Source organism: Syngnathus floridae, chromosome 2, assembly GCF_059516105.1.
Source record: "Syngnathus floridae isolate MCC-2025c chromosome 2, RoL_Sflo_1.0, whole genome shotgun sequence".
Classification (NCBI taxonomy): domain Eukaryota; kingdom Metazoa; phylum Chordata; class Actinopteri; order Syngnathiformes; family Syngnathidae; genus Syngnathus; species Syngnathus floridae.
This window is the reverse complement of record NC_142414.1, coordinates 1502719-1514807: the sequence shown is the minus strand read 5'-3', so window position 1 is coordinate 1514807 and position 12089 is coordinate 1502719. Positions and strand designations below refer to the sequence as shown.

The 12089-nt window shown below is 42.0% G+C and overlaps 1 protein-coding gene across 5 annotated transcripts in view; it reads right to left on the bottom strand.

Annotated features, from left to right (window-relative positions):
• itpr3 (inositol 1,4,5-trisphosphate receptor, type 3) overlaps positions 1 to 12089 on the bottom strand; it is a 469401-nt gene that overhangs the window by 425482 nt on the left and 31830 nt on the right. For all 5 annotated transcript variants that reach the window (XM_088368417.1, XM_088368419.1, XM_088368416.1 and 2 more), the window contains exon 3: positions 323 to 444. In XM_088368417.1, coding sequence (XP_088224543.1) covers positions 323 to 444 — 122 coding nt within the window. The remainder of the gene's footprint in view (positions 1 to 322; positions 445 to 12089) is intronic.

The following is a 12089-nucleotide window of genomic DNA, read 5'->3' as shown; positions in this document are numbered from 1 at the left end:
TTCATATTTTCTTATTTATTTTTGTGTGCATGAAAACTGTATTGGGTCAAAATCTTTATCCGAACTCTGATCGGATTGAAGAAATTTGACTATGTAATCATAGCCAATTAAAACTACTGTAATTTGACCTAGAGTATCCATATTTTAGACATTTGATGATAGTTCAGGCCTAAACACATGTACGAACATATTTGAGAAAGAAAAAGATTGTTACAATACATGCTACATGACTACATTATTATTAATTTGTTTCTAAATCAAAAATGGCCCTTCCCAAAAAAAACTTTTTTTGTTAATGAAACGGTGTAGATGTGAAAGTTACCTGAAGTTTTTGCAGCAAAACCACGTCGCCAATCTTGTCTTTCTCATGTTTGGCCTGTTTGGCCTTCCAGAACTGCTTCTGTGCTGAGTAGCGACTCATCGGACAGACCTTGAACAGGCAGTCTGAACAGACGAAATAATGTTAGCACGTGGTAGCATGCCGAAACCAAGATAGTGTGAATAAAGACAGTTTATTTTGGGTTTACCAATTGTTCTGAAGACCTTAGACCGGCACTCTATGTGTCAATATGTCTCTTACCCCATGATGTTCACTTATTGAGACTACAGTCAAACAACAGCAAAGAGGGGCTTCAATTAGAGCTGCTCAATTAATCAAATTTAATCATAATCATGATTTGGGCTCCAGACAATCTCAAAATTCATATAATCGAAGACAAACGATTATTTGGTGTTTCCGTTCTGGGACGTGCATGTGCAACTCGACCGTGATGCCCACGCGTGTGTGGAGAGTGGAGATCCAGGCCATATTTAACAGGCATTGTTGTACCGTATTTTTCGGACTAAAAGTCGCTGCGGAATATAGGTCGCATTAGCCATAAAGTCAAAAGTCAAAGTCAAAGTCAAGGTCAGCTTTATTGTCAATTTCTCCACATGCCAAAGACACACAAAGAAACCGAAATTTCGTTCCCCCTATCCCACGGTGACAAGACATGGCCCACAACAGACAAACAAGTAAACAAATATAACACAATAACGTGAAAAAAAACATATATAAGTCACTCCGGAGTATAAGTCGCATTTTGGGGGAAATGTATTCGACAAAATCCAACACCAAGAACAGACATGGAAGAGAGCAACAACAGGCTAAACGATAGGTATGCTAACGTGACACAAACAGAAACGAAGAGCTGAGAACGGGCCTGACGTAACATTCAGAGTTATTCAAAAAACTATTACATAAATAACACGTTTATAAAACCATCTGTGTCACTCTAATTCATTAAATCCATCGATCATCCTTTATGTCAACGATGGGTGCGCGCCGCTGACAGCGCTTGCACTTCAAAATATTCCACAGGCCCATATAATGATATATAAATTATACATCAAATAACTATTATGTAAGCAATAATATTATCAAACCATCTGTGTCACTCCAAATCATTAAATCCATCGATCAAATTCCTCGTCCTTTGTCAACAACGCCACGTGTGCGCCCTGATGTCAGCCTCGTCGTTATTCCACAGATCTAGTATATAACTACTATATTGTAGCGTTGTAGCGGAGTTATTCAAATAACTATTACATAAATAACACGTTTATAAAACCATCTGTGTCACTCCAATTCTTTAAATCCATCGATATTCCTTTATGTCAACAATGCCGGCCGGGTGCCCGCCGCTGACGGCGCTTGCACTTCAAAATATTCCACAGGCCCATATACTGATATATAAATTATACATCAAATAACTATTATGTAAACAATAATATTATCAAACCATCTGTGTCACTCCAAATCATTAAATCCATCGATCAAATCCCTCGTCCTTTGTCAACAACGCCGCGCGTGCGCCCTGACGTCAGCCTCGTCACTCCACAGATCTAGTATATAACTATATTGTAGCGTTAACAAAGGCGTGGGTTTGGTAAACAGCTCTTTACTTAACAAAACAAGAGTTCAACGAGCCAACAACTACTGAACTGTAACGGTAAGAACATATACAAGTTGCTACACGAAATAAAATATCAAATAACTATAACATAAATAGTTTACCGCCACACGGCCCCATTTCCAGTCACGGAGGTGGAAGAGAGCTCCACAGAATAGGACCAGGCGTGCGTAAAAGCCATGTCCGAGCCCCATCCACCGTCCCCGGACAGCAACCCGGCCAAGCACCGGCCCCCGACTTCCATCCACGGAGGTGAAAGAGAGCTCCGTAGAGTAGGACCGGGCGTGCGCAAAAGCTATGTCCGAGGCCCATCTACCGTCCCCCGAAGGTGCTAACCAGTGCGCCACCGAGCCGCCCTCCGAAAACATAATTATGTAAATAATCGTGATTTCAATATTGAACAGAATAATCGCGATTATAATTTTTACCCATAATCGAGCAGCCCTAGCTTTAATAGAATTTTGGATGTGCCCAAATAGAGTGGGTTGGCTCTCATCACAACAGTAACATTACTGGAAATGTGTTGTAACAATTTCATTACACATACAGACTGATCGGACTGAATCCTTAGTTGTTGAGATACTTTATGTAAATTGCTAGTTTTGCTATACATTCCTCCCAACACTGCCAGCAAAAAACAAATAGCCCGAATAAAAGTGTTGATTTACCTACTTGACATGAGTGAACTGATCTGAGGCAGTTTTTTGATTTAAAAAGTGACAATTACAAAAATAACTATTACTGTCGGGCTGACCTGTCTCTCCATTAGTTTCGCTGTCCAATCGCTTGGTTCGTGTACTTTGTTTGTTTGTTTGTTTGTTTGTTTGTTTGTTTGTTTGTTTGTTTGTTCCAAATATTCTAATATTACAAGTAATAGCAAGCTTCCTGTTTGTTTTCAGACAAAGTCCTTGCACAAAACCATTTGAAAATGAAATTGAGGAAGCAAAATAAAACAGAAAAAATAACCTACTCTGAAAGGTGTGAGAGGAAGCATAGCTTATTAGCACTCACCCCTTTGTCAAAAAATAATGTATACATTATACATTCATATACATGCATATATGTACATATACACTTACATGTATACATACTTATCTACTCACACGCATAAATGTACACATACCAATAAGCATATACATATCCATCCATCCACCCACCTATCCATCATCCATCCATCCATACATCCATCATTCCATACATACACACATACTGGCCTCTGCCTCTCATCACCATGCCATATTAATTAATGACAATCATAAGAACTTATTCATGATCATTAGCCTGCTAATCCATCCATCCATCCATCCATCCATCCATCCATCCATCCATCCATCCATCCATCCATCCATCCATCCATCCATCTTCTGACGCTTATCTTTCGGTCATGACCCATAGCTCGTGACCATAGGTGAGGGTAGGAGCGTAGATCAACCGGCAGATCAGGAACTTTGCCTTTCGGCTCAGCTGCGTCTTCACCATAACGGATTGGCACAGAGTCGTATTACAGCAGACCCTCCACCGATCCGCCTTTTGATCTCACACTCCATCCTGCCCTCTCTAATGTTCATCAACAAGACCCCAAGACACTTAAACTCCTCCACTTGGGGCAGACTCTCATCCCCGACCTCGAGAGGGCATTCCACCCTTTTTCGACTGACGACCATGGTCTCAGATTTGGAAGTGCTGATTTTCATCCCGACCGCTTCACACTCGGCTGCGAACCCCTCCACTTGGGTTGAAGAAGCCAACAGCACCACATCATCGGCACAAACAGTGATCCGATGCTGAAGACACCAAATTGGACACCCTCAACGCCTCGGCTGTGCCTGGAAATTTTGTCCATCAACGTTATGAACAGAATCAGTGACAAAAGGTAGCCTTAGTCTGACCCTCACTGGAAACAAATCTGACTTACTGCCAAAAATGAAGACCAAACTCTGACATTGATGATTGGTGAACCGCCCTTATCAGTGGGTTCGGCACCATGTCTCTTTGTTTCAGTTAATCTCGGTCTGATTCTGTTAGTTTGCCGGTTCCTATTCGTTTTTTCCCCTCATCTTCCCTTCCAACTCCCTTTTCCCTCAATAAACCCTGGTCCAAATTGGTCACCCTGGTTCCATTCCGTCCGTGACAGAACAATCCGACCACTTCAGCGACCAGTGCCTCGACCAACCTCCGTCACCAGCTTTCGTATCCGCGACGCCGGACCCACGTGCACCATCGGACCTCGCCCCAGCAGCGCTGGACCCGCTATTATTCCTGACCCCGCTCCCACTGCTGCAACACGCATCTGACTCCTGCTGCTGCGTGTGGCTCTGGCTCCCCGTATGCCGCCGTGTGTGCGGCTCTGACTCTTGCCGCTGCACACGGCGTTCACTTCCGAGTTTCCGTCGAGCACGGTTCCATTCCTGAGTTTCCGCCGAGCGCGGTTCTGTTCCAGGGTTTCCGTCGAGCACGGTTCTGTTCCCAAAATTCCGCCAAGCGCGGTTCGGACGCAATGTGCTGCGGCACGCGCTTTGGTGTTGGACGTTTTTTTTTTGTTGCTGCCAGTTGGGACTCTGCCACAGACAATTGGGGTCATTGGGACTGATAAGAGAAGGAAAAGGGGAAAAGAGAGGCGAGAGCGCAGCAGAGCGGGTGCACGAGCTGACTGCGGAGCTGGTCAGTCAGCATCTTGTTACACAGCGGATCAGGCAAACGGGAATCAGGGGGAAGGCGTGCGTCTGTCGAGCCAGACAACCAGCCAGGCGTACTGCTACACAGCGGATAAGGCAAACGGGAACCAGGTGGCAGGCGTGCATGTGTCAAAGCAGACAAAACGGCGTGGACTGACCAGTGACGAACAGCGTCAATCTTAACCACTGCCTCTAACAGTTCTAATTTGTCCCAGACACCACCTGCGTGGCTGGCAGAAGGGGCGTTGAAGACAAAATCACACTGTCTTTCTGTCAGGAAGATTTCCAGTTGCTTGGTGTTGCATTGTTTTAGTGCTTCCTTAAACTCATTTCTGGCACCAATGAAGTTAGTGCCTTGGTCATGGTGTAGTTGCCGGACAGCTCCTTGGAGGCATCTCAATGCGTTGATGAAAGAGTGTCGACAAATCTTATAGCAATTTGATATGGAGTGCTCTAGAATACAGAGATGTAAAAATGAGCCCGTATCTTATGTATTCTTCGCTAGATTTCTGTACAATAAATGGGCCAAAGGTGTTGAGGCTTCGAGATGCTCTTTAGGGAGATCAGCCATTCTCTGGCTCTCTATTGGCCATCGAAGTTTCCTGCATGACACATATATGTGCATCAGCTTTGCAACCAATTTGTTGCATCCTTTAATTTCCCACCAACATAGAGAATTATTTTAGATCAGACTGGATCAAAATTGAAGAGAGAGCTTGAGTTTGGAAGGTCCTTATTGCTTTAAAGTAACTATCTCACGGGAGAATGCTTGTTACGGTACAATCTTAATCACTGCCTCAGCAGCCTTCTCTAGCTCCTCTACAGTCACATGTTCACTGCGTAGGGTTTATTTGGACCCCCGTTTTTTGATTCTTGCTACTACTTTTACAAGTCTTGTCCTCAAAGAGAACTGACTTAGACGGATGAGGATGTCATCTTAGTTTTTACTTTCAGTTGCAAGTACTTGAATTGTCTTGACTTCAAGATCCCATACGAGTAATTCTGTTGAAGTATTGGATTTTATTTGTCATTCACACTCCCAAAGAAACTTCAGACCTCGTAGCCAGTTGGTTTAGTGAATGTCTGAAGCACGAAGACCTCGGGATGCATGATCGGCTGGGTTTTCTGAAGTGTCCACATCATCCAACTGTGGAACCTGCGAGCATCATTGTTGATGTACCCAAGTACAACTTGTGAGTCAGTCCAGAAAAAGTATTGCTTTATTTTCACGTCAAGTTCACGTTTTAACATCACACTGAACTTTGCAGAGATCACCTCTGCAGCAAGTTCCAGTCTCGGCATACTTGTTACAAGTAACCCTTGATTATGCCGTGACGAGACTGCAATGGACTTCATCCTTGTTGGTTTGGTACCTGAGGTAAGAACAAGCACCCTGTGCAGCTAGTGTCTGAAAAATGATGCAACTCTGCTCTGACAATGTTGTGAAAGTCATGTGGATGGTAACATCTTGGGATTGAAACCTCTTTCAACTTGAGAAGACAATTCATCCATTCCTCCCACCGTGGTTTTATGTCCTCTGGAAGTTGATTGTCCCAGCCAATGCCTCTGTGAAAAAGTTCTTGAAGGATACTCTTTCCACTTCGGCTGAATGGAGCGTTGAATCCAAGTGGAATGTAAAGAGAAGCAATGACTGACAAACAACCACGACGGTTGATCTTTCAAGCTGATGTTAAAGCTGAATGTGTTATCTTTTATAGACCATTGAATGCCAAGAGCCCGTTTTTGTGGCGTTAGATCAAACCCTAAAGGCTCAACGTTCGCTGCTCTAAGCAAGAGAGTGCTTCTTCCTCATTTGAGTTGAACTCATGAAGGCTCAAGCCTCCTCTTTTGCACAACTCTTGAGCTTCAGCGATCGGTTTCTGGGCTTCATCAACAGATGGTACGCCGATAAACCCATCAATCAAATAAAATGCGTTCTCCATGAACGATTTGTACTGATCATACTATTGTTCGTTGGTCTTTAATTTTTTCTTAAGACACTGTAGGTCAGGGGTCTCAAACTCGCATCCTCCGGGGCAACTGCGGCCCCCGGGACGATAATTTGCAGCCCCCGCCTTAATATGAAAGATTAATGTTAGTGCGGCCATCAAGATTGATATAAATGACACTTGTGGTGTGCGGAGCTGAATAAACCAATCACGGTGAGGTATATGGCTCTGAAGGGCGGGACATCGGCCGGGATGTCCAGTGCCTCGCTCACTTATTCATTCATTCCTCCAGTCAGCCGGGTGGAGGTGAAGCCGTGAAGCCGCTGACTCCGCTTGGCGCCCACAGTCCTCCAACTAGGCGTGTCGCGAGTGAAACTGAAACTTAACAGTAAATGCGTTTACATGACAATTGAGAAATTCGGGTAACTGCCATTATCCGATACAATCGGAGAAGGAGAACTCCAATAGCTATCCAGATCTCTCTGCCATGTATACGCCTTTCTCCGATAACGATCGGAGCGCGAAAGTGCGCATGTGCCACAGCCCCGCTCAACTGAAAAAAGTTAAAACCCGAGACTGACTCCAAGTGGAATCACATATTACAGAGTCCCAACGATGTCTCGGAGGTCGGTGATGACCACAGACAATTTAAGGAAAAGTGGGGAGTGCAATATTTCTTTGTTGAGCACAGGGGCACCCAGAGTGCCATTTATGCACTGACAAAGTTGTGTTGCACAAGGAATACAATTTGAAACATCATTATACAACTAGATATGCTGAGGAGTACGAAAAATACCGGGGAGATGTGAAAGCCAAACAGGTTGCCAGTCTTAAAACACATCTGCTGAGGCAACAAAATTACTCTACTGCCATGCACAGAGGTTGAGCCGGAGCTGACTGTTTCTGTTAAGATGTGACCAAAAACAGACCCATATTCATTTTTGTTTAATACTTATCACACTCTTTCCTTTTCAAGTTATAATCTTCATCAGTAGCGTCCAAACGGTTGCTTATGAGATGACAAATTTCCCTTGTTAGAGTAACACAGGCATCCCTTTAATTTTTTGTTTTTTTTACAATCTCTGGTGTGACGTCACTGTCACCGTATTTTTCGGACTATAAATCGCAGTGGTTTTCATAGTTTGGCTGGATACCGACTTATTTAATTTAAACATTTAACAAAACAAGAGTTCAACGAGCCAACAACTACTGAACTGTAACAATAAAAACATATACAAGTTGCTACACGAAATAAAATATATCAAATAACTATAACATAAATAGTTCACCGCCACACGGCCCCTAGCACCGGCGTTGACTTCCATCCCCGGAGGTGGCACTTCCAGCCACGAAAGTGGAAGAGAGCTCCATAGAATAGGATCGGGCGTGCGTAAAAGCCATGTCCGAGCCCCATCCACCGTCCCCGGACAGCCACCGGGCCGAGCGCCGGCCCCCGACTTCCATCCACAGAGGCGAAATAGAGCGCTGTAGAGTAGGACCGGGCGTGCGTAAAAGCCATGTCCGAGCCCCATCCACCGTCCCCGGACAGCCACCCGGCCGAGCGCCGGCCCCCGACTTCCATCCACGGAGGTGAAAGAGAGCTCCGTAGAGTAGGACCGGGCGTGCGTAAAAGCCTTAATAGTTTTTCAAAGCTTCTGTGTCACTCCAAATCATTAAATCCTTCAAACACGTCCTCCGTGTCACTTACAAACAAAGCCGCTAATGGTGCCGGTAGTACGTGGGGCCCTTCGTCATCTTTGTCATCCCGTGATCGAATCTTTGTCCTTTATGTAAACAACCGCTGCGCCGCGCTGCTGACGTCACTTAACATTCAAATTACAGTAATCCCTTGCTACATTGTGGTTCGTCTATCGTGGTTCCACTTCTTTTTTGGGGGGGGAATTTTGAAAATTTGTGAAAAAATTCACATACAAGTCGCTCCTCAGTAGTACGATTGTATTGATTTATCAATGGCGGCTGAGGTACGTACTCTACGTGTTACGTGAAGTCCTCTGATTGGTTTACCGCCCTGATCGACGTAAAATGTAATGTCCTCTGATTGGTTCATCAGGTCTACATATTACGCCTGTTTATTACGTCTCTTTGTGGCCGAAGCCACACAAAACAACTTTACATATTTGCACAAACGGTAGTATTTATTTATCAATGGCGGCAGAGGTACGTACTTTGCTCAAACAATAGTATTTACTTACCAATGGCGGCGGAGGTACGTACTCCTCTTAGTGTTACATCCAGTCGTCTGATTTGTTTACCGCGCCGATCGACGTAAAATTTATTGTCCTCTGATTGGTTCATCGCGTACCTGTATATTACGTCTCTGTGTGGTGGAAGCCACACAAAACAATGGCGGTGAAGGTACGCACTCCTTTATGTGACACATCAAGTCCTGTGATTGTTTTTTTTGTCCCGATCTCCGTGGCGAAAGCCACACAAAACAATGGTGGCGAAGGTACGTACTCCGTGTTACGTCTAGTCCTCTGTTTTTTTTTTGTCCCGATCTACGTCTACGCCTGTATATTACGGAAGCCACACAAAACAACTTTACAGATTTTTGAATTTGGTCCACACAAAAGGCGCACCTTCTTAAAAGGCGCACCTTCGTTTTTTGAGAAAATTAAAGACGTTTATCGTCGTGAAAATACGGTACATTTAATGATAATTTGTTACAGTCAAGAAAAATTCATTTCCTCATTTAATACTGGTTTTATTTGTTGAATATTATCACCTGAACATAAATTTTACAAATAATAAAACAAATAGTAATATTACCCACCTTTACAAACTGTTGCCGTCCTTTCAAATAATTATTTACCCAGTCTAATTCTAATACCCTTATCCCATATTTTTCCAGTTTATTTAATAGTATGTTTATGATTAATTTTGTCAAATGCTTTTTTGAGATTGATGAATACTCCTATTGAATGTATTTGTTGTCTATTGCATCCGTGATTTCCTAAATTGATTCCAATTACTGCCTTGCTGTTGATCTGTTGACCCTAAAGCTATACTGACTCTCAGCAGTTTGTGTTTTTCCAAAAATGCATCCATTCTATTGTTAAAAAGCTTTCCCAATATTTTTGAGTTGCAGCAGTATTGAGATGGGTCTATAGCAGTGGTTCTTAACCTGGGTTCGATCGAACCCTAGGGGTTCGGTGAGTTGGTCTCAGGGGTTCGACAGAGCCTCCACTGAGGAGGTCCGGACTAACCTGATTTATTGTGTAAATTCTGATTTACCAGTATTTGTTGTGAGTTCATGCATTGTGTTGGTTTTGTTCTTTGAACAAGGTGATGTTCATGCATGGCTCATTTTGTGCACCAGTAAAAAACATCTATGTCTAGAATAAAAAAAAAAAAAAAAACGAGGGGTTCGGTGAATGTGCATATGAAACTGGTGGGGTTCGGTACCTCCAACAAGGTTAAGAACCACTGGTCTATAGTTTGTAAAGTTGTCTTTGCACCCAGTTTTATATCGCAGAATTACCTTAGCAATTTTCATCTGATTTGGGAATGTACCAGTTAGAAAAGACAAAGTGCAACTGTGCCCAACATTTACCGTATTTTTCGGACTAAAAGTCGCTCCGGAATATATGTTGCATTAGCCAAAAAATGCACAATAAAGTAAAAAAAAACAAACATATAAGTCGCACCGGAGTGTAAATCGCATTTTGGGGGAAATGTATTCGACAAAATCCAACACCAAGAACAGACATGAACAAGCAACAACAGGCTAAATGATACGGTATGCTAACGTGACATAAACACAAATGAAGAGCTGAGAATGGGCCTGACGTAACATTCAGAGTTATCCAAATAACTATAACATAAATAACACCTTTATCAAACCATCTGTGTCACTCCAAATCATTAAATCCATCGATCATCCTTTAGGTCAACAATGCCGGGTGTGCGCCGCGCCGCTGACGTCGGCTGCAGTTCAAATTATTCCACAGGCCCATATAACGATATATAAATTTTATATCAAATAACTATGATATAAGCAACAATATTGTCAAACTATCTATGTCACTCCAAATCATTAAATCCATCGATTGTCCTTTATGTCAACAATCCTTTATGTGTGCGCCGCACCGCTGACAGCGGTTGGAGTTCAAATTATTCCACAGGCCCATTTAATTATAAACAACAATTTTATCCAACAATCTCTGTCACTCCAAGTCATTAAATCCCGTGATCGAATCCTTTGTCCTTTGTGTAAATTCCGCCGCGTATGCGCCGCACTGCTGATGTCAGTTGCAGTTCAAATTACAGTAATCCCTTGCCACATCGCGGTTTGTTTGTCGTGGTTTCACTACATCGCGGATTTTTTAATTTTGAAAATTTGTGAATAATTTCACATATAAGTCGCTCCTGAGTATAAGTCGTCCCCCCCACCCAAACTATGAAAAAGGCGACTTATAGTTCGAAAAATACGGTACAAAGCACTGATTGAAACTTCTTGCCACCTCATCCATATTATAATTTTCAATATAATTCAGTTCAAAATGTTGAGCTAAATTGTTTTATAGGTTATGTTTATATGTTTTATGATTATCTTTTCATACCTACTAATTATTTTTGTTATCCTCTAATTTATTATTATAGTATTATAATATATATAACTATTATATAGTGCATATTATATAATGAAGTGAATGTAGTCAGTAATTTATCTCTTTCGTTATATATTGCGCCCCAGTCCTGTTCCATTAATTTGCGCTTTAGAGTAGCAATTGCCTCTTCTGTACTAATTCTTCAGTGTGTTTGTGCTCCCCCAATTCAATTCTATAATTATTGTCATATACAGTAAATACTGGAAGGTGGTCAGTAAAATCAGTAATTAATATCCCACTTGCTGTCCTGTTTTCTATCTCATCGGTGACTATGTAGTCTATCAGAGTCTGAGAGATGTTACTCTACTGGGTCTAGTAATTGTAGGAAAGAGACTCAGATTATGTATTGAATTTAAAAAATCATCAATACTCATTTGCTTGTTGAGGTTTAGTATATCAATATTATAATCCCCACAAATAAAGATATTATAGTTCCCCTTTTTTTATTACAATGTTTTCCATTTATTCCATGAACTTGTCAATACGAGAACCCGGAGCTCTATAAACACAACTCATAATAATATTTTTTTTCTTTTCCATATAAATCTGAATTGTGACACATTCAAGAAGGCTGTCCACCACATGCATCATAGCCTCTGCAATTTTGATATTCAAATTCAGATCAACATAGATTGCAATACCACCCACAGCTTTACTCTGTTATATATAAATGCATAGCCCTCCATCTCAAAATGCATTCCCTTTTCAGTAGTAATCCAAGTTTCAGAAACAGCAATTATATTAAATGGCTGTTTGAATGGTTGCAGATAATCCCTAATGCTATTAAAATTTGTATATAAAGTTTTAATAAACAGTTATTGAAATGGATTATAGATAGGTTATCCTTTGCTAAAATGTTCTCATTGTACTGCTCAACATTGT